The following is a 22373-nucleotide window of genomic DNA, read 5'->3' on the forward strand; positions in this document are numbered from 1 at the left end:
CTGACCTGCTTTTATCGTATTGTAAAAGTATCGTATTTTTAATTGCCTTTTGCTGTACTATGACTTTGGTCGTAACCTTGTGATGTAAACCACATTGATCGTGTGGAAAAGCAGTATAAATAAACAGTTGTTGTTGTTGTTGTTATTATTATTATTATTTCTGCAGTGAAGATGTGGTCCAAGAAAGCTTTTGTTTATTATTACACGGCTGATGCATTACTTGCAGGAATAAATTTGTTGCTTCCAAAGTTTGTAAATATTCAGATTTGTAACAGATTTGGGGGCATCACATTGATTTATAATGACTTTTTTGCAAGACTTGTTGACAGGTAATGTGTCCTTTTTTTCTCCAGCATACGCACTACCCCCAGTTTGCAAGCCAAGAGTACACTGGTCAGTCGCCCCGGGGGCCTTTTGGAGACGCTCTCCTTGAATTCGATGGGTCGGTGGGGCACCTCTTGCAAGCCTTGCAGGTCAATGGGGTGCAGAAGAATACCTTGGTCTTCTTCACTGCTGACAACGGGTGAGTATGAATGTGATCTCATAGAATCGTAGAGTTGGAAGAGACCCCAAGGGCCATCCAGTCCAACCCCCTTCTGCCATGCAGGAACTCACAATCAAAGTATGGCTGTCCAGCCTCTGTTTGAAGCCACCACATCTCTTAGGATTGCCATAGGTTGGAAGTGACTTAAAGACACCCAACAACAACAAAAAGATAAAAGCACTTAAAAACAGCACATGTTAAAACAATTAAAAGTACAGTCCTCCCTCCGTTCTCGTGGTCTTCAGACTCATGTCCCTTGCTTATGTGCAAGGTACAAACGGAGGGGAATGAATGGGGCACGTGCAGTATATTCAAGCCAATGGGGCTTGAATATACGCGAAACTCCATTTTCACAAGGGGGTCTGGAACGAATCCCCTGCGAAAAAGGAGGGGTGACTGTACTAAGCTGCTTTGTCTTCTTCAGATGCAAAGTTTCTGAGAGTCATCTGAAGGTGAAGGGAGAAAATAGGCTTTAATGTGTGTTCCTCACTTGGCTTCTTTCATTTTTTGCAGCCCTGAGACCATGCGCATGTCCCGGGGCGGCAGTTCTGGCATCCTCAAGTGTGGCAAAGGCACCACCTATGAAGGAGGAGTGAGGGAGCCGGCTGTGGCCTACTGGCCTGGACGCATCACTCCGGGTAAGTCTGGCCATTTATATAACCATAGAGTCATAGAGATGGAAGGATCCCCAGAGGCCATCAACTCCAATCCAATGCAGGATCTCTAGCTAAAGCTTCCCCGGCAGGTAGCTGTCCAGCCTCTTATTTAGATGTCCAGAGAAGGAGACCCCGCCACCTCTCCAGGCAACTGGCCCCATTGCCCAACACTCTCATTCTCAAGACATTCTTCTGAATGTTCAGTCAAAATCCACCCTCCTGTAACTTTAAACCATTAGACCTGGTCCTACCCTCTGGGGCAGCAGAGAACAAACTTGTCCTCTACTTTCTTGGGCAGCCAATGAGGTATTTAAAGAGAGCAATCATGCCACCCCTCATTCTTCTGGAGTGTGCCCAGAGATGGGCGACCAAAATGCTGAAAGGTCTGGAAATTGTGTCATATGAGGAGAGTCTTAGGGAGCTGGGGACATTTGGAGAAGAGAAGGTTAAGAGGGGACATGATAGCCACGTTTAAATATTTGAAGGAATAGCATATTGAGGAGGGAGCAAACTTGTTTTCTGCTGCTCCAGGGAAGAGGACATGAAGCAATGGATGTAAGCTCCAGGAAAAGAAATTCCACCTAAATGTTAGGAGGAACATCCTGACAGAGCTGTTGGACAGTGGAATATATTCCCTTGGAGAGTGATGGACTCTCCTTCTTTGGAGGTTTTTAAGCAGATGCTGGATCACCATCTGTCAATGGAGATGCTTTGACTGTAAGTTCCTGCATGGCAGCAAGGGTTGACTGGATGGCCATTGTGGCCATTCCAACTCTATGATTCAATGACTAATTGGTTCCACTGCTGAACCACTTTCACCATCAAGAAGTTCCTTCTAAGAGACAATCAAAATCTGCCCTCCTGTAACTGCAAACCCTTACACTTGGTCTTCCTCTCTGGGGCAGCTATTGAGCTATTTAAAGGAGGCAATCATGTCACTCCTCCATCTTCTCTTCACCAAGCTGAACATGCCAAGCTCCTTCAGCCTCTCCTCATCTGTTTTGTTCTTCATATTGCTTCTCAGCCTCATTGGCCTTCCCTGTACTTGCTCCAACTAATCATGGAAACATGGAATCGCAGAGTTGGACGGGGCCTCATGGACTATCTGGTCTAACACCCCACAGTCCATGATCTCCAACAAAACCATTGCCAGCAGTAGGTAGCTTCCCAGCCTCTTCTGGAAGAAGTCCAAAGGAGGAGACCCCGCCACCTCTCTAGGGAATTGGTTCCATTGCCCAACCGCTCTCGCCATTAAGACGTTCCCTTCAATGTCCAGCTGAAATCTAGCCCCTTGTAATTTAAAACCATCAGGCCTGGTCCCATCCTCCAGGACAGCAGAGAACAGGCCCACCTCTTCCTCTCTGGGGCAGCCCTTGAGGCATTGAAAGGGTGCCGTCATGTCACCCCTCAGTCTTATCCTCACCAGGCTGAACATGCCCAGTTCCTTCAACATGTCCCAACATGCCCAGCTCCTAGTGGTTATAGCAGATGCAAAACGCAGGTAATGTCAGGTTTACTCCATGTTGTTTGGACACCAGGTTCTCCCCAAAAGGACTGTTTGTGTTCTTTTCTCTGTGTGTGCACACAGGGGCCCATTTTAGAGCTTGTGTGCCAAGATGACCATCAAGTTCACCTATTTGATCTATTTGATGCGTTTATCTGTTGCCTTGCAGCCCAACAGTTCCTTCTCTGCAGCAGAGTCAGATATGTGAAATTTCCAATACATAAATTAAGAACATTTTAAAAACTGACTAAAAGATCTCTTTATACATATGTTAAACTTAATTTAAACATCTTTAAACATAATTTAAAGAGCAGGGGAAATATTCAGTGGGGGTGTGTGGGAATGAGGCCTTCCTTATCATGACTTTTGGTTAGATATTTTGGGATCAGTTGATTTCATCCAAATTCTTACATGTGCTTTCCTTTAACTAGCTTTAAATTGCTTTGTTTAATTTAGAACTTTAAAAAAAATACATCAGATTTTTAATTTGATTTAGGCCTATTTCCATTTCCTTTGCTATTCTAAATTGCTTTAAATGTTTGACATTGCATTTAGGACCACCCTGGGATCTTCAATTAGAAGGCTGGAGAGAAGGATTTTAAATGACAAATAATAAACCATTTAAGTTGGTGGGGTGGGCTTCGGTTTGCCTTTGGACAGGGCCTATTTGGGGGATGGGGTAGCAGACATCTCTTGGCTAAATGGGGCAGGAGGGTCCCTACCCCATGCTCATTCCCTGACCCTTTTGTCCCTTTTCTCGGAGGCCAGGCGTCACCCATGAGATGGCCAGCACCCTCGACATCTTGCCAACGCTAGCAGCCATGGCTGGCGTGCCCCTTCCCAATGTGACTTTGGACGGATACGACCTCAGCCCCGTCCTCTTTGGAAGCGGGAAGGTGAGTCTTCTGGTCGGCTTTCTTGTCTGAAAGATTCAGGGCAGAGGGCCATTGTGTCCTGCTGTCATGTTGCAACAGAACGCAAGGTGACAGAAGTGCAGTAGCTAAAGGAACAAGCAGAATCCCGTAACAAACGGTCCAGGGTCAGGGACCATAAATCAAAGCAGAGTCTAAGTAAGAGAAACATGATATCAGAGTAAAAAGAAACAGTCTGGGGTTGTAAATCACAGGGTCCTGTCTCACAGTAGATGCAGACTGAGAGAGAGAGAGAGAGAGAGAGAGACGTTTCTTCTAGAACCAGGGAGACCAGGAGCACAATTGAAAAGGAAACAGAGTTTATTTGGCTGCAGAGGAAAACATCCAAATTCTGGAGGTCTTGTTTACAAGTGACTCAATCTTTTATAGAACTTTGAACAAAGAAAACTACAAATTGCATTCATTGGATATACATAAGTTAAACATATACATCCATTTACACTCATTGGATGCCAGAGATACGTTTCTCCATCCTTCATGCAAACCCATCAAACTGTTATCTCTACGTTTTTCCTTTTACTGTCCCCAACTGTCCCTGCATTATATCCTCTGATTTGGGGTAACAACTTGAATCAGGAGCCATTTCAGGGTTTTTACATTCCAGAGCAGATGCTTTGATCTGACCTAATATCTGTCATCTGGGTGACTCTTGCTCCCAATATTTCAGCACGATAATTCTCTGCTTCAGTTTTAATCGATCCTCTTCAAGACCACGTTTTCTTCCAGCAACCTAAGTGAGGAAAAGCCCCTGCCTTATAAAGCCCGCCAACTCAGCCCCACCGAAGTTGCAGAGTGTATTTCCAGAGGGCATTAAGCCACTGCATGTGCGCAGTCTGTCTCTTCACCTGCAATGGAAGCACTGGGTTAGTGCCAAATGCAAAAGCCTTCACCTTTCCTGAGGATTTGAAACTTTCCCTTCCTCTGGATAAAGAACTCAGATGGTGATCGGACTGAAATGGAGGAGGGCATGGCTGCGGTAGATCTGTTTTGTCTTCTGAAGCCAAACTCTCAAGGCGGGGCATGATATAACGGCAGCAGGCAGGTGGCCATCTTTGGCTGGCTCTGGTGGCTTCCCTCTTTCTCTGGCCCTCTGCCTTCCTCCAGGACCAGCCCTCCAGCATGGAAAGTGGTCCTTGGCCCTATGTGCTCTCCATGTGGGACTCCTTGCTACTAGCTGAGTGCTGGTGGTGTGCATTGTTGAGCCCCAGCTTCACAGAGAGTTCACGCATTATAGTTTTTGTGGGGGTTTTGGGCTATATGGCCATGTTCTGGAAGTGTTTGTTCCTGACAACTATGGATGGCATCTTCAGAGAATGCAGGCATGGTAGAGAGTGGTGTGTGTGTGTGTTTGTGTATACACACACACACTGTGTGTGACCCTGGGTTGGGAGGAGTGATTTACATGTTCATCTGGGTGTTGTTCTGTTGCTGTTGACTGGTGAGGCCTCAGGATGGGAGGATATGCAAGGAGGCTTTGTGTCTGCTTCTTCTGGAACATGGCCACAGAGCCCAAAAACCCCCACAGAAACCTATGTTCAGGTATTGTTGGCCAGGAACGGAGGGCAGGCTTTGAGATAGATGGTCACATACTACAAATATTAAAGACAGGATAGACCTAGGATTTTTAATTAATTAATTAATTAATTTTATTTGCATCCCCCCCCCCCCCCCCCCACACACACAATTGGGACCCAAAGTGGCTTATACTCTAAAAACACAATACGATTAAAAACTTAGAAAAGTGACGATCAAACTTTATTAAGATCTTTGTTACTTTAATCATATTTTTTTATAAAAGAGAGAAGCATTCATTAAGAGAGTCATACAAACAATAGGTTTAAAGACAGTAAACTAAATATACAGCTTTAAAGCATAGTATATTATTTTACACAATCGTAGAGACTTACTTAAAAGACGTTATAATGAGAAACTCATATTACAGTAATTAAAGATGGGATCAACACTTGTATAGGAAGTTAGTAAATAGAAGGTAATATTGCTTCAGTTATCTATTTGCCATGTTATTTGTTTGTTCCTGGTGTGTAACTGTGAATTGTCTTTATTTGTGAGTGTATGTAATGTACTTATTAGTTGTTTGTGTTGGTGATTTGTGGTTGTATGGTTTTGTTTTTTGTTTTTTTAAAATACATTTTATTAAGTATTAAAAACCCAAAACAAAAGACATAGAATAAAAGAATAAAAACCTTATATGCAAAATATACTCCAATATCTCAATAAGACTATTCTAAACAGTATATTTTCTCTCCTTAGATACTGACCAAGTTCTAACATTGTCTATTTCTTTTCCTACTGAACTCTATTTCATCACCATAATCTTCCGTGATTCCTTCTGATCTTCTTAGCTAAATAGGTTATTTCCTATCCCTCCGTATTAACGACGACTCCTTTCCCGTGTTTTAACATACCTTTATAAACACATAATATAACTCTCTTTTCTAAGCTTTGTCTGCATGCAGTTGATATCAGCATTCTTGTTTATAATCATAAAATAATAGAAAATAATCTAATAATAATCAAGAGGTGTTATTATATAACAAAAATAAATAACTAAATTTACAAAAAAACGACCTAAACCTATATTTATCCCAACTAAGCAAAGATCCCTATTTTATCCTATGAACCTTCTATAATATTATACATCTCGTCTTCCTTTAAATTACTCAAATACATTTCCCACACTTTCCATTCTTTGTCAAATTCTTCCAAAGGTCTATCTTTTACCAGTTGTGCCAGTTTTTCCATCCCATAAATCTCTATCATCTTCCATCTCCAGGTTTCCTTTTTCCACTTCTTGGTGCATATCTTCCTGGCCGCGATGAGGGCAAGCAGCATGACTTTTTCATGGGTTTTTTGATGCTCTGGGTCTTCCATCATATTTAAGAGATAGAACTTAACAGTCGGCCTTCCCTTTAATCCCATTTTTTTTCATTTCTGTGTGTATCGTTCTCCAAAATGTCTTTACTTTAGGACAATTCCTAGCTCTTTATTGCATTTCCAGCAAAGGTTCTTATTTTCCTTAAACGTTTTGGATAATCTATGAGGGTTAAGGTCCCATCTGAACATGGACTTATGTATGTTTTCCTTCAAATCCACACTGATAATTTGTTTGATTTCTCCCTTCCAAAGCCTCTCCCATTGATCCAATTGTATTGATTCATTTATATCTTTAGCCCAGTTTAACATAAATTCTTTCACCATTTCAGTTTCCAAGTCATACTCTAATATTAATGTATATACATTTGATATTTGTTTCTGTGGGTATTTAATTATCCTCTCAAATCTGGTACCTCCTTCCCCTATTCCTCCTTCTCTCAGATCAACTGAGAAACGTTCTCGAATTTGTCTGTAGGAGAACCAGTTACTATCCAAACCCTCCAGGTATCAGTCCTCTTGTGATTTCAGCACTCTTTTAGCATCTGCCTGTTTGGGAATCTCTTTGTATTGTTCCCTTCCAAACGTAGCTTCGTTTGATGAAGTCCACAAATGGACTCTAGGACACCATTTTTTCTTATACCTTAACCATATCTTTAATAACGATTTCCTAATAATTTGATTATTAAAATTACTATCCGCTTTTAATTTATCATATATTAACTATCCATGCAAGCCAAATTTTAATTGATAGTTTTCCAAATTCAAGTTTCTTTTATTTCCCAATCTTATCCCATAGGAGCACAAGCTTGAGAGAGCCGTTTCAGGCTGGGGAATAATAATAATAATAATAATAATAATAATAATAATAATAATAATAATATTTATATACTGCTATTCCATAGATCATAGCAGTTCACAACAATATGCCAACTCAGCTCTCTCCACCGAATTGCACAATATTTTCATTTCTATTCTGGCCTTTTTTCATCCCATATACATTTGGATATGTCTCTTTGCCATTGTCTAAACGGCGTTTCATTAGTTATTATAGGGAGGCTTTGGAAGAAGAAGATCATTTTTGGAAGAACAGTCATCTTTATAAGAGCCGTCTTCCCCATCCATGAAATGTTTACGTTTTTCCAATTCATTAAATCTTTTTAAATCTTTTTCCAGGTTTTACCATAATTATTTTCAAAAAGGTCTTTATTTTTTGTAGTCATGTTGATACTCAAATATTTCACCAGTTTTTTATTTTGGAAACCCATTTTCTCTACCATTTCATTCATTTCTTCTTTTGTCATATTCATCATTAACATTGCTGTTTTTTCTTTATTTATTTTATATCCGGCAACCCGACCAAACTTTTCAAATGCATCCAATATTAATTCGTTACTTTCTACTGGATTTGCAATTGTTGTATGTGGTTGTATGTTTTTAATGTTGTTTAAATGGGAAAAAAGTGGCACTCAAACTTTATTCTCCATTGTCCTGTATTTTGGAGAGTTTTGGAGATATTTTCAACTTCAGTGATTCCTTTTGAAGTGTGTATATGTTTTTAATATGAAAAATGTGTTTTAAGTGGGTTAGATTCAATTGAGTGTTCTGTTTTTTATAATACTGATATATGGTTTTTGTGTTTGTTTCTATCCCTTTGTTGTGGTTGTTGTGTTCCTTCAAGTGGTTTCCGACTTACAGCGACCCTAAGATGAGCCTATCATGGCATTTTCTTCTTCAGAGGGAGTTTGCCATGGCCATCCTTTGAGGCTGAGAGAGTGTGACTTGGGTTTCATGGCTGAACTGGCATTTGAACTTTGCACAAACCAGTACACAACGCTGAAGAAGAAGAGGCTGAAATGCACTGGGCTTTTTACAAAAAGTGTGCCTCTGTGTCCCCCCCGCAACCCTGGTCAGCCAAAGGATTTCTCTTCTTCTCTCCTATTAACTTGTTAAAAGATGTGTCAGCCCCACATACCGCATGCCGCCATGTCATTTCTTCCCACAGAGCCCCCGCCGGGTGATGTTCTACTACCCACCATCCCCGAACCAGTTGCTGGGTGTCTTTGCTGTCCGCTACCAGAAGTACAAAGCCCACTTCTTCACTCAAGGTGAGTCTTCCTCCTCCTCCTGCAAATGGGAGAAAAGAGGTCTGAGCCCAGCCGACTCTGCCCCTGCCTTCCCCACATCTCTGGTGGTCTTCGCTGCCCCTTTCAGCCAGGAAAGTGAGGGATGTAAGGCAACCTGGCCCTTTTTAGGCTTCAAGCATGGAGTCAGAGACTCATAGAGCTGGAAGAGACCCCAAGAAGGGCCCTGATCCAGTCCAACCCCTTTCTTCTGCCATGCAGGAACTCTCCATCAGAGTATCCCTATTGACAGATGGCCTTCCGGTCTCTGCTTAAAGATCTCCAAAGGAGGAGACCCCACCAGACTCCGAGGGAAAACAAACTTGCTCCCTCCTCAATGTGACACCCCTTCAAATACTTAAACAGGGCCATTATATCACCCCTTAACCCAGGCTAAACATCCCCAGCTCCCTAAGTCTTTCCTCTTAGGGTTTTATGGTTTCCAGAACCTTCACCATTTTAGTCACCCTCCTCTGGATGCAGATGCAAACCCCCTCGGAAGAAATGTGCCAAGAAAACCCCATGATAGGGTCGCCATAAGTTGGAAATGACTTGAAGGCACACAACAAGAACACCAAGGGGATGCTTGTCCTTCAGCGTGGTTCTCCCTTCCCTTGGCCTTGTGGTCACTCTCTGACCCGTCCCTCTCACCCGTCTCATCTGTCTCTTTCTGCTCCAGGTGCCTTCCACAGCGGCATGACTCCGGACGCCGACTGCCAAGGAACCGCCCTATTGAAGGCCCATGACCCCCCACTGCTGTTCGACCTGGATTCGGATCCTGCTGAGAACTACAACCTCCTCCAGGGAAGCACCGTGGGGCCAGACGTTCTGGCTGTCCTCAAGGAGACCCGCTTCCAGAAGGCGCTTTTTGACAAGCAGATGGAGTTTGGGGAGAGCCAGCTTGCAAGGGGCATGGACCCCTCTCTCGAACCCTGCTGTGCCCCCCAATGTGGCCCAAAACCCTCATGCTGCAGCTGTGCATCAACCTCTTAGCCCTTGTTCCCTCCAGGGCTTGGAAAAGTTCCTTTTAACAGGCCGCAACTTTGCAAAAAGTACAGTCAGCCCTCAGTATCCATGGATGGATTCAAGCATCCACAACTTGAAAATGTTCAGAAAAATGTTCAGATTGACCTGAATTGATTCAAGAGCCGGGTCAAAACTAACAAAATGAATTTCAGCAAAGAGAAATGCAAGGTACAGCCAGCCCTCCAGGTCCTCAGAGGCAAACATCCATGGCTTGCAAATATATATTCCAAAAAGCAAACCTTGATTTTATACAAGGGGCACCATTTTGTTATGCCATTGTATTTAATGGGACTTGAGCATCCATGGGTTTTGGTATTCTTGGGTTGGTCCTGGAACCAAACCCCGGCAGATACCAAGGGCCCACACTGGTGATGGTGATGATGATGATGATGATGCCGATGCCGCCGATGCCCCATTGTATATAATAGGACCATGGGGAGTCCTGGGACCAAGCCCCAGCCCACAATAGTAATAATAACAATACCATGGATTTTTGTATCCTTTGGGGGGTCCTGGAAATAAACCCCATCAGATAACAAGGGCCTACTGTAATAATAATAATAATAATAATAATAATAATATCCCATTGTTTATAATGGATCTTGAGCATCCATGGATTTTGGGTCCATGGGGGACCTGGAAACTAATCCCAGCAGATAAACAGGGCCAACTCTGGTGGTTGTGGTCATGATGATGATGATGATGATGATGATGGATAATGATATCCCATTGTCTATAATGGAACTTGAGCATCCCTGGATTTTAGTTCCCATGGGGAGTCCTGGACCAGCAGATACCAAGGGCCTAATGTAGTAATAATAATAACAACAACAATATCTCATTGTCACCATCAAGCCTCCCTAAAGGAACTGAGCCTTCCCAGAAGGCCTCTGACTCCATCCTGGCCTCTGAGGGAGAGAAAGGTAGGCCCAACGCCTTCCCTAATGGGTCCTAACCTGAGTAAGGAGAAGGGCCCTCCCTCCAGTCCCTCTGCCCTGGTCCAGGCTCCCAGGGAGAGAAGATCTGCTGGACTTTTCCCCTTCCGTCCCCACTGCCATTCCCTTCTCCTTTTGTGTCTTGTCTCTTTAGATTGTAAGCCTGAGGGCAGGGAAATGTCGCTCTGAGAGCCTTGGTATAAGTAAATAAATTATTATTATTGTTGTTGTTGTTGTTGTTGTTGTTGTTGTCTGTAATGGAACTTGAGCATCCTTGGAATTTGGTATCCAAGAGGAGTCCTGGAGCCAAACCCCATCAGAAACCAAGGGCCCACTGTAATTGGTTTGCCTGTGCAGAACCCATCTCTGGAGATAAGGTTTCATTCCCAAGTTTGTAAAAATGCCTTTGGACACTGCATCTCCCAATATCCCCATTCAGCGTGGCCAGTGGCTATCCCTGAACAACTGACTCCATAATTTTCCTCCACTCTGTACAGGCACAGAGGAGCTGTTATTGCTATTTAACAGTCCCCTAAGTGTGGGAGATTTTAACACAGTGCTTTTAAAGCAGGAAAAATCACTTTTTGCCTTCAGAGGTGGTGATGATCATCATCATCTGCATCCTTCCTCCCGTGTTAAACCCCAGTTACCTTATTAATTCTTGTACTGTACTAACATTTTTATTGTTTATCTGTGATGCTCAGTGTACTTCAATGCAATAAGATTTTGGGAAGATTTGGGGTTTTTTTTATTTTATTTTGTGCAAAAGTGAAGCTGTGAAGATGGGGATTTTCTCTGCTTTGGTGACTGTTCCAGCTCTCACCACTTGGGGGCGCACGAACACCACAGACCTGCCATTCAAGTCGATGAGCCAAAAATACAGTCCTCCCTCCATTTCCAGAGACTGAAAATGTTCCCAGAAATATAAAGGACCCAAAGGGAACCTTGACTTTGGCCATTTTATATAAGGGACACCATTTGACTAGGCCACTGTATTTAATAGGACTCGATCGTCCATGGATTTTGGTATCCGCGGAGGGTCCGGAAACTTGCAGATTTTATTATTGACGGATTTGATTAATATGTTCTCTCTAGGAATCTCTAGGTCCTCCAGCTCAACTTTATGGTCAACTTCCAGCAAAGGTTGCACTGCAGGACCTAGAGATTCCTAGAGAGGGGTTCTCTCAGGTTAAAAATACAGTGTTTCTTTATTTGCATTTCCCCCGCTTTCACGGGGGTCCTGCGCCCCTAACCCCAGCGAATGTACAGAGGACCACTGTACTTTCTGGGCCCCGTTCACCAACTTCCCAAATAATGATTTTGGATCAGAATTGAAGCCAAAAACTGAAGCAGGGGAGAAGGGAAGAGAGGACCACTCCCCATCCATGTTTGTTCCTTGAATCATCGCAGGGCAGGAATTATCCTTGCAACTTGGTTCCATCCTGGTCCTTCCCACAAGAACATAAGGATAATGCTAGTTAGTTGTTGTTGGGTGCCTTTAAGCCATTTCTGACTTATGGTGGTCCTCCAATGGACCTCAGTTTTTGGGCAGACACACACACACACACACCATGTGTGTCTGTGTGCGTATGTGAGACACTCCTTTAAGTATCAAAGTCCCTTCTGAATAGACAAAGGCCTCTCCAAAAAAAATATTGTTTTTGTTGTTGTTGTGTGCCTTCAAGACATTTCTGATTTATGGTGGTCCTCCAATGGTCCTCAGTTCTTGCGCAAATGTGTGTGTGTGTGTGTGTTTGTATACTGGTGGCCTGCCCCATACACAGGCTTGCCTTACTCAGACTTGAGGTCCTGCGGACTACAAGCCCAGGCAGACTAAATGGCGTGAGTGGTGCAGGCATACGCACATGCTGCTAATGGCAGCCCACACCCAGTGATTTTAATGGGACTTGAGCATAGGCAATTTTCCTCATACGCCAGGGGTATACAAAGGATCCACTGTACACACACACACACAGCCACCCTTGCCATCCGTTCTGGATGCGCCACACACATAAGACAAAAACCACAGGACCTCAAGTCCTGTTTGTATGAATGGGGTGCGCTCCCATGCGCTGTGTGGTGCGGGTGCATGCCCAATTCATTCGATGTGAGCTTGCTGTCCACGTGACCTTGAGTCAGCATATGGCAAACCCACATATGGTGCAGGCGCACTGTGTGTGTGTGTGTGTGTGTGTGTGTGTGTGTGTGTAGTGGAGTCTCCTTCCCTGGAGGTCTTCAAACAGAGGCTGGATGGCCATCTGTCGGGGATGCTTTGATTTGGATTTCCTGCATGGCAGAATGGGGTTGGACTGGGTGGCCCTTGTGGTCTCTTCCAACTCTATGATTCTAATATATGTGTGTGTGTGTGTGTGTGGGACACTCCCCTTAGCATCAAAGTCCCTTATTAACAGACAAAAGCCTCCCTAAATAAAAAGATTTGTTGTTTTTATTGGGTGCCTTCAAACATGTAGACCCCATGGCAAACCTCTCACAGGGTTTCGGTGGCAAGATTTGTTCCGAGGGACATCAACATAGCCTTCCTCTGAGTCTGAGAGAGCGTGACTTGCTCCAAGTCACTCTGTGGGTTTCCCTAGCCAAGGAGGGATTTGAACTCTGATCTCCACAAGTAGTAATCCAACGCTCCGGCTACTACACCGCTCTAGTTTTCCTGCTAATTGCACCACACACAGTTGATCCTCTGTATATTTATTCATGGATTCAAGCATCTGTGGCTTGAAAATGTTTTTAAAATATATAAATTCTAAAAAGCAAACAATGACTTTGTCATTTTATATAAGGGACGCTATTTTACTATGCCATTGTATTTAATGGGATTTTGGTATCCGCAGGGGGGCCTGGAACCGAACCCCAGCAGATAGCAAGGGCCATCTAGATCAGTGATTCTCAACAGTCAGGAATTCTGGGAGCTGAAGTCCAGAGCACCTGGAGGACCAAAGTCTGGGATGCATTGTAGCCTATAGGCACCTGTTCCCATCTGGTCTTGGAAAGTAAGCAGGGTTGGCCTTGGTTAGTGCTTGGGGATGGGAGACTGCCAGGGGATGCCAGGTGCTGCTGGCTAGATTTCAGATGAAGGAACTGGACCACCTCTGGGAATTCATTGCTTAAGAAAACCCTGTGAAATTCATGGAATCACCATCGAAATCAACAGGTAACATGAGGGCATGGAGACACACTCTCTAGTTAAATATTAGATTTAGGTAATTTTAACATTATTACTTTTTTCCCCTAAACAATTTCGAGCAACTCTTTGAGGGAGGCAGAGGAAACGGGAGATGACTTTCTAAATATACGTGCATATATATATATATATATATATATATATATATATATATATGCCTGCACATGGGTATTTGCAAACCAGCTTTAGTACAAAATGTCATTAAAGCGAAAGGAAGGAGAATGAGAGATGATCTTCTCCGTAACCCAGAGGACCAATTTTTGGATTGTGCAAAAGGCCAGGTAACTAGTAACAAACTCTAGCCTCATCCTAAGGCAGAGATCCTCAAACTTTGACCCACCAGATGTATTGGACCTGGACTCCCAGAAGCCACAGCCAGCTTGGTCAACAGCCAGGCATTCTGGGAGCTGTAGTCCAAAACATCTGGAGGACCAAAGTTTGGGAAGGCCTCTTTTTGGGGGAAGCAGTGGGCTTGGCATGCACAATGTTGACCCTCAACGTTCTGCTCTCTGACCTGAGCGTTGTCCCCAAATGCATCTGAGGTGACTTCTTCATTATCCATCCAAGTTCCTATTATTGGTGACAATGACCAAGACCGGACCAAAGAAGGGTCATCTGATGGTTGAGGTTCCAACCTGAGCTCTTCTGTTCCATCCGGCCCCAGCAGCAAGGCCTTCTGGTGGTGCTTCCAGAAGACCCCCAAGGTTCCAGAATGCCTTATTGTGCTGATGTTCCAAAGGCCCCCGGCCATAGTCCTCTCCTAGCTTGTAAAGTCTGCTCGGTCCCACACTGGATGCAGAGTGGACAAGAAGGCTTCTTCTTCTTCCCAGAGTCCTCTCCCATGGCCAATGAGACGATGGGGTGACCTCTTCCTTCCAGCCCCCGTCCCGGTGGCCGAACCCAGGCCACATCTCCTAGCAACGCAGAAGAAGAATCCACGGATGTCGGCACCTTGGTGATGCTGAGGCATGACTCAAATGACATGGAACCGGTGCCAAGAGCCCCAGCTCATGATGGGCGCCCCTGCTGGGCTGCTCCTGGGGATGGTGACCTTCCTGCGATTCATCGGGACGCATGGCTATGATCCGCAGAGTGAGTATTGAGCCTGGGAGGTGTACGCTCTCTACTTGAGTCATAGATGGGACATCCCTGACCCTATGTGCTGTATCTCACCTTCACCATATTAATGGAGGTCCCCCATTGGTGTTTTGAGGTCTTAATATTGTGGGGACCTGAACTGTGGAAGAGGATTTGACCCATTTAGGTCCAGGAGGCAACGCAGGGTAAGATCAGGCCTATCTCCTTGACCTCAAATAGCTTTGCTTCTTCTATTTTGGAAAGGGGGAATGCCCAGTCTGCCCCAGTTGGCCACCTTGGGTTGTAGCCAAGTCTCAGGATCTGGCTTTGGGCCTCGTGTTTCAGAAAGCCACTTGTCCGAGCCTCAAGGTGGCAAGACCAACAGCCAAGGCAACCACCATTTCCAGTGGTTCTCAACCTCTGGTCCTCCAGATGTTTTTGACGTCATCTCCCAGATTCTCTCCTCATTGGCCATGCTGGCAAAGGCTTCTGGGTGCTGAAGTCCAAAACAACTGGAGGATCAAAGTCAAGAACCTCTGATTTAGACCCTCTTCTATCCCACTTAGTCAACTGCTTTTAAAATTTGGCTCAGTTTGCTGCAAAACCAGGGCTGTGTCTGCGATGCAGAAATAATGTACTTCGGCACCACTCTGCCATGGCTCCATGCTGTGAAATCCTCGGATTTGTAGTTTACTGTGGCACCAGAGCTTTCTGACAGAGAAGACTAAATAGCTCACAGAACAACAAGCCCCAGAATTCCATAGCATGGAGCCATGGCAGCTATGGCAGTGTCAAACTGCATTCATTCTGCAGTGCAGATGCAGCCTTAGTTCAAAGTGGGAAAGCAGTTTGCACTCAGTTAACTCAGTAGAGAGAGAGGAGAAAGCAGAGTCTCAGTCCTTCCCAGTCAGCTGAACTTACACATTGCATATGTTTATTCCAACAATACCATTTGAACCATCTAATCAAATAATAATATTATTAAACATTATATAATAACATCATACTATGATTCTTTCCTTGATGGCATTTTTTAAGTTTCAGGGATAGGATGCCTTATATTATGGTTGCTTTCAAATAATCTAATTTTTGTTGCACGATGGAGTAAATACACTTGTCCCTCCACATTCACTGGGGTTAGGGGCACAGGAGAATTGTAGTGGGCACCACCGATCTCTCAGAGCTGTCTGCCAGCATCCAGCTACATAAGGCTTTTTGTTTGTTTGTTTGTTTGTTGCTGACTTCCATCTGTGCCTGCCCTCTTCTTCGTCACTTCAGCCTGTGGGAAGCGGCCCCTGGCGCCCACCCATGGCGGCAGCATGCGGATCGTGGGTGGCGTCGACGCCTTGCCCGGAGCTTGGCCGTGGCTCGTCAGCATCCAGATCCCTTCAACTCAGGGCCCACGCCACTCCTGCGGAGGATCCATCCTGGCCGACAGCTGGGTCCTTACCGCTGCCCATTGCTTCAAGACAAAGAGAAGGTGAGAGCAACGAGGGGGGCAGACAGCATGGAAAAGCCCATTTATGGACCATACGTCCCAGAATACTGTGTCCAGTTCTGGGCAAAACAATTCAAAAAGGACATTGAGAAACTGGAGCCATGTGTCCAAAGGAGGGTGACTAAAATGGTGAAGGGTCTGGAAACCATGAAGCCCTATGAGGAACGCCTTAGGGCAGTGATGGTTAACCTTTTACAGACCGAGTGCCCAAACTGCAACCCAGACCCCACTTATTTATTGCAAAGTGCCACGTCCCTCTGGCTTTCTAGTAAGAAACTCTGACAAACTCTGTGCTAGGGCGCCAGCATGTGTGCCCACAGAGAGGGCTCTGAGTGCCACCTCTGGCACGTGTGCCATAGGTTCGCCATCACTGCCTTAGGGAGTTGAGTATGTTTATCCTGGAGAAGAGAAGGTTAAGAGGTGATATGATAGCCCTGTTTAAATAGTTGAAGGGGTGTCACACTGAGAAGGAAGCTTGTTTTCTGCTGCTCCAGAGAACAGAAAAGCTACAGGAAAAGAGATTCTACCCCAACATTAGGAAGACCTTCCTGATAGTAAGAGCTGTTGGACAGTGGAGTGTGGGGGAGTGTCCTTCTTTGGAGGTCTTTAAACAGAGGCTGGATGGCCATCTATCACAGGGGAAGCTATGATTGCGTGTTCCTGCATGGCAGAATGGGGTTGGACTGGATGGCCCTTGGGGTCTCTTCCAACCCTAGGATTCCAAGTCTGGGAAAGCAGGTTCTAATCTGAACCTTAAAGGAGCTCTTCAAGGTGCTGCAGCTATTTGGAGGATAGGGTCTAGCACAGTGGTCCTCAAGTTGTGCCCTTTAAGAGATTTTGGACTTCAGCTCCTTGAATCCCAGACTATTGGCTAACATCTGTTACGGATGCTTTGATTGCGAGTTCCTACATGGCAGGGGGTTGGACTAGATGACCCTTGGGGTCTCTTCCAACTCTATGAGTCTATGGCTGAGGCTTCTGGGAGCTGAAGTCCAAAATCTCTTAAAGGGCACAGTTTGGGGACCACTGGACTAGCAGCTTGTGCAGCTCCATTAAAACTCAGATTGAAATCAGGAGTCTCTCTACTATTCCACTGGCATGGGAAGGTACTTGGGATCTTAGGAAGGGGATGGAAGGCCTTGGAGAAAGTTCTTCTTGAAAGTGCCGTGTGAGTCTTCACCTACTAATGTTGATCTATCTGCCCCCAGGTCTTTGCATCTCTGGAGGATTGTAGTGGGCACCACCGATCTCTCTGAGCCCGCTGCCAGCGTCCAGCTGCGCTCCGTGGAAAAGGTCATCATCCACCAAGATTACAATCCGCGCACGGAGGCCAGTGACGTGGCGCTCATTAAGCTCGACAGCCCTGTGACCTTCAACGACTACGTCCAGCCGGCCTGTTTGCCTCGGACCGCAACACTCCCGCAGACCGGCTACTCCACCTGCTACATCAGTGGCTGGGGGACCACCTCCCAGAATAGTGAGAGATGGGTGGGGACAGGGCAGGGGCAGCGGGTGGCTCATGAACTGCAAAAGGCAGATGCACACAGCTTGGAAGCAATTTGTTAGCAATTACAGTTGCCCCTCTGTGTTCACGGGGGATCCGTTCCAGACTCCCCTGCGAAAACAGAAATCCGCCAATATTCAAGCCCCATTGGCTTGAATGGCGGCAAGCCTTCGCGGGTCCTCAATGGCAGGGCTCTTGGGACAGATGTAAATGACAGCCCCACAGGGTGTTCACCCCCTCTGAGCTCTCACTTGGTGTGGTCCTTACTCATGGCAGCCTCTAAAGACACCCCAGGATGGTGCCCTTCTCCACCTGCAGGTCAACTCCCCTCCCTGGTGGAAGGCTATTTGTTTTTCTCCAGGTGTGCATGAACATAGAATCCTAGAGTTGGAAGAGGCCCCAAAAAGGGCCCTGATCCAGTGCAACCCTCTTCTGCCATGCAGAAACTCTCAGTCAAAGCACCCCCGACGGATGGCCATCCAGCCTCTGTTTAAAGACCTCCAAAGAAGGAGACTCCACTCCTCTCTGAGGAAGGAGTGTGCCAAACAGCCCTTGCTGTCAGGAAGTTCCTCCTAATGTTGAGCTGGAATCTCTTTTCCTGCAGTTTGTATCCACTGTTCCAGTTCCTATTCTCTGGAGCAGCAGAAAACAAGCTTACTCTGTCCTCAATATAGAATCGTAGAATCATAGAGTTGGAAGATACTACAAGGGCCACTCAGTCCAACCCCCTGCCATGCAGGAAGTATGACACCCATTCAGATATTTAAACAGGGCTATCATATCACCTCTTAACCGTCTCTTCTCCAGGCTAAACATCCCCAGCTCCCTGAGTTGTTTCTCATAGGACATGGTTTCCAGACCCTTCACCATTTTAGTTGCCCTCCTTTGGACACATGGCTCCAGTTTCTCAATATCCTTTTTGAATTGTGGTGCTTAGAACTGGACACAGAATTATTCCAGGTGGGGCCTGACCAGAGCAGAATAGAGTGGCACTATTACTTCCCTTGATCTGAAGACTATACTTCTATTGATGCAGCCTAGAATCACATTGGCCTTTTTAGCTGCACCTGGGGGCCCCCATTCTCCAAGGTGCATTGCACAGGACTGTAGTGACTACCTCCTTCCTCAGTGTCCCTGAATGTACACACACACCTGTAACCAAGGATATACTAGTCTGTGTCACTTGCAGGGTACTGCCTTCAGTTTACTTTTTTTGTCAGTCACTTTTTTCAGCCTGTACCCACCTATGCGCGCAGGTGCACACAGATGGACACGACACCCTCCCCAATCCCTGAATAAGGTGCGCTGCTAGACAGTCAATTTCACAGTCTCCCCCTCTCACACTGCATTCTCTACAAAAATAACTGAGACTCCAGGAAAAGGGGTACCAAGGCTAGGCTGGCATCTGCAGCATTCCCATTCACTGTGAAGTTTTACACCCAGAGAAGCTGGAGACCAGACTCACCTGTTCCTTTGCCTTGCAGGTGTAAAAACATCAGATATCCTGCAGGAGGCTAAGGTGAACATTTTGGACGTTCAGAAGTGCAACAGTAGCCAGTGGTACAGCGGGGCCATGAGTCCACACACCTTGTGTGCTGGATACGAGGAAGGGGGCATCGACAGTTGCCAGGTATGGCATCCACAGTCCTTGTTCTAACAGGCAACATCTTTTGTACAGTGTTTCTGGCAGAGGGAATTTCTTTGCCAGCTCAGATGGTTCCTTTCTTCCTTGGTGGCCTCATTTTATAACCCTAGAATCCTGGAGCGGGAAGAGTCCCCAAGGGTCATCCAATCCAAACCCCATTCTTCCATGCAGGAAGACACTATCCAAGCGCTCCCTCGGACAGATGGCCATCCAGCCCCTGCTTAAAAACCTCCAAAGAAAGAGACTCCACTATTCCCTGAAGGAGTGTCTTCCACTGTTGAACAGCTCTTACTGTCGGGATGTTCCTCCTGATGTGAGGTGGAATCTCTTTTGCTGAAGCTTGCATCCGTTATTCCAGGTTTTTTGGATTTTGCCATAGCAATAGTGATAGCACTTTACATTTCGATACCGCTTTATAGTGCTGAGCACTCCCTAAGCATTTACAATTGCCTCCAACTAGCTGGGTACTCATGTTATTGACCTACAAAAGGATGGAAGGTTGGTTCAACCTGGAATATTTGCATATACATACAGTCAGCCCTCCTTATCCATAGATTCAACCATCCACGTATTGAAATTATTCCCAAAATATATAAATTCCAGAAAAAGCAAACCTTGATTTTGCCATTTTATATAAAGAACACCATTTTACTATGCCATTGTATTTAACTTGAGCATCCCCAGATTTTGGTATCCATGTCGGGTCCTGAAACCAAACCCCAGTGGACCCCAAATACCCCAGCAGATACCAAGGGTAGAATCATTGAATCCTAGAGTTGGAAGAGACACCAAAGCCATCCAGTCTGACTCCCATTCTGCCATGCAGGAACTCACTATCAAAGCATTCCAGACAGATGGCCATCCAGCCTCTGTTTAAAAACCTCCAAGGATGGAGACTCCATCACAATCTTCAAGGGAATGTGTTTCACTGTCGAACAGCTCTTACTGTTGAGGTGGAGTCTTTTTTTCCTGTAGTTTGCATCCATTGTTCCCTGTTCTAGTCTCTGGAGCATCAGAAAACAAGCTCGCTCCATCCTCAATATGCATCTCTTCCATAAATGTATCCATGAAAGCCATCCAAGTTTGTAGATGTCGGGGCATTCTGTGGCAGTGAATCCCACAGTTTAACTATGAGCTGTGTGAAGTGCAGTTTTAGCAGCACCTGGGGAAAACCCACATCAGTCCAGTTTTTGGCTTATGTTTGGGTATTTTTCCACCCAAATTCAGTGGAGCAGTTGGCTACCAAACCCTAGCAGCATGTTTTTCCTAGGGATCTAAGGACCCCCCCCCAGAAAAATGGTCTTAAGAGTGGTATCCATGTAGTGCTGAGGGGCAATGTGTTGCCCACCCTTGGCCTAGCACCCATAAGTCAGTTAAGGAGGCACTGGGAAGTACATCTCACAAATAGGAGGGCCGGGGGGGGGGTCTACTAATGGGAAAATACTTCCTCTAGGTTACCTTCCCCCAGACCTCAGTTTGGAGGTGCTGGCTCTGAAAAGGAGCTCTCAGAGTCTTGACAATCACTTTTAAGAGAAACATGTGGAACAACATGACAAAGCCATGCGTATGGTAGGATATTGCTGTGGGACCTTCCTTCAGGTTGACACCAGTTTCCTGGCACTCAGCGTTTCCGTTTTGCATTCCCCCATGTGACCCTGTGGCACTTCCTTTCTTCTTATTGCAGGGAGACAGCGGGGGGGCCCTTGATGTGCAAGACATCCCAGAGATCCCGGTACTACATAGTAGGCATCACCAGCTGGGGCAAAGGCTGTGCCCAGGCCAACCGACCTGGAGTCTACACCTCTACCAAGGACTACCTTGAGTGGATATTAGGGATGATGTTGGAAGACGAAGGGGGACAGAGCTCAAACCCCCCAATGACAACTTCAGCCAATGTCCGTCCAGGTGGCATCACCCTGCTTCCCAGTCCAACCACAACCCCATCGACAGAGGCACCAACAACCACTACGTCCACAACTCTTCCTGAAACTCCCCCACAGGTGGAACCCGTCCCTCTGCCCCCAGAGGGACCCTCAGTACCCCCACCGACCACAAGAGAGACCACCATAGTAGAAGTGGGCACCATCTCTCTCCCGACAAATACTTCTACAGAAGCCTCTGAAACCACATCGGAAGAGACAACCACTTTGTCCTCTGAGGCCTCTTCCGAAAGTCCAAACACCACCGAGACGACCCGATCCAGGGAGACAGAGCCAACAGTCATCATAGAGCCCCCGTTCATCCCCCCCACAGGTTCAGCCCCGCCACTCGAGGCCCCATTCCTCCCCCATGAGCAAACCATCACCCTGGAGCCCCCATTCTTCCCCCAAGAAACAGCCCCTACTGCTCTCTCTCCTCCCTACATCCCTGAGGAAATACCTCCCACTCCTCTCGAGGCTCCCTTCATCCCACCAGAGATTGTCATCACCCTGGAGCCCCCCTATATCCCTCCGGAGGAGCCCTACACGACCCCCGAGCCCCCCTATGTCCCCCCCTTCCCCACCTACACCACCCCACTACAAGCCAATATGATGACAGTGTCCTCAGAGACAATGACTTCTCTGACGACCACGGAAGAAGAAGAAGAGGAGGAGGAAGGAGACGAGGAGGAAGAAGAGGAAGAGGAGGAGAAGACATCCATGACCACCACTACCACCACCACCACCACCACCACCACAACCAACACCACCACCACCACGAGGAGGAGGAAGGCCCATCGCAGGCGGAAGCATCCCAAGACCCTGGAGCCGCCTTACACACCGCTGCAGACTGCACCTACTCTGGAGCCCCCCTACATTCCTCCTGAGAACCCTGTCTCCATAGAGCCTCCCTACATCC

General features: G+C 46.1%; 2 protein-coding genes across 5 annotated transcripts in view; both read left to right on the forward strand.

The window, feature by feature from the left end:
• ARSA (arylsulfatase A) overlaps positions 1-9917 on the forward strand; it is a 28807-nt gene extending 18890 nt beyond the window's left edge. For all 4 annotated transcript variants that reach the window (XM_042470661.1, XM_042470660.1, XM_042470662.1 and 1 more), the window contains 5 exons: positions 354-523; positions 1058-1182; positions 3473-3600; positions 8534-8636; positions 9331-9917. In XM_042470661.1, the coding sequence (XP_042326595.1) occupies positions 354-523; positions 1058-1182; positions 3473-3600; positions 8534-8636; positions 9331-9644 (840 nt within the window). In that variant the 3' untranslated portion in view covers positions 9645-9917. The remainder of the gene's footprint in view (positions 1-353; positions 524-1057; positions 1183-3472; positions 3601-8533; positions 8637-9330) is intronic.
• Positions 9918-14572: 4655 nt separating this feature from the next.
• On the forward strand, positions 14573-21760 carry LOC121932300 (acrosin-like). The gene is made up of 5 exons (XM_042470882.1): positions 14573-14903; positions 16167-16368; positions 17595-17863; positions 19375-19520; positions 21220-21760. Exons 1-5 carry the CDS (start codon positions 14780-14782, stop codon positions 21355-21357), a joined length of 879 nt encoding a protein of 292 aa, XP_042326816.1. The 5' UTR covers positions 14573-14779; the 3' UTR covers positions 21358-21760.
• The last annotated feature ends 613 nt before the right edge of the window (positions 21761-22373 follow it).

Source organism: Sceloporus undulatus, chromosome 5 (assembly GCF_019175285.1).
Source record: "Sceloporus undulatus isolate JIND9_A2432 ecotype Alabama chromosome 5, SceUnd_v1.1, whole genome shotgun sequence".
NCBI lineage: Eukaryota > Metazoa > Chordata > Lepidosauria > Squamata > Phrynosomatidae > Sceloporus > Sceloporus undulatus.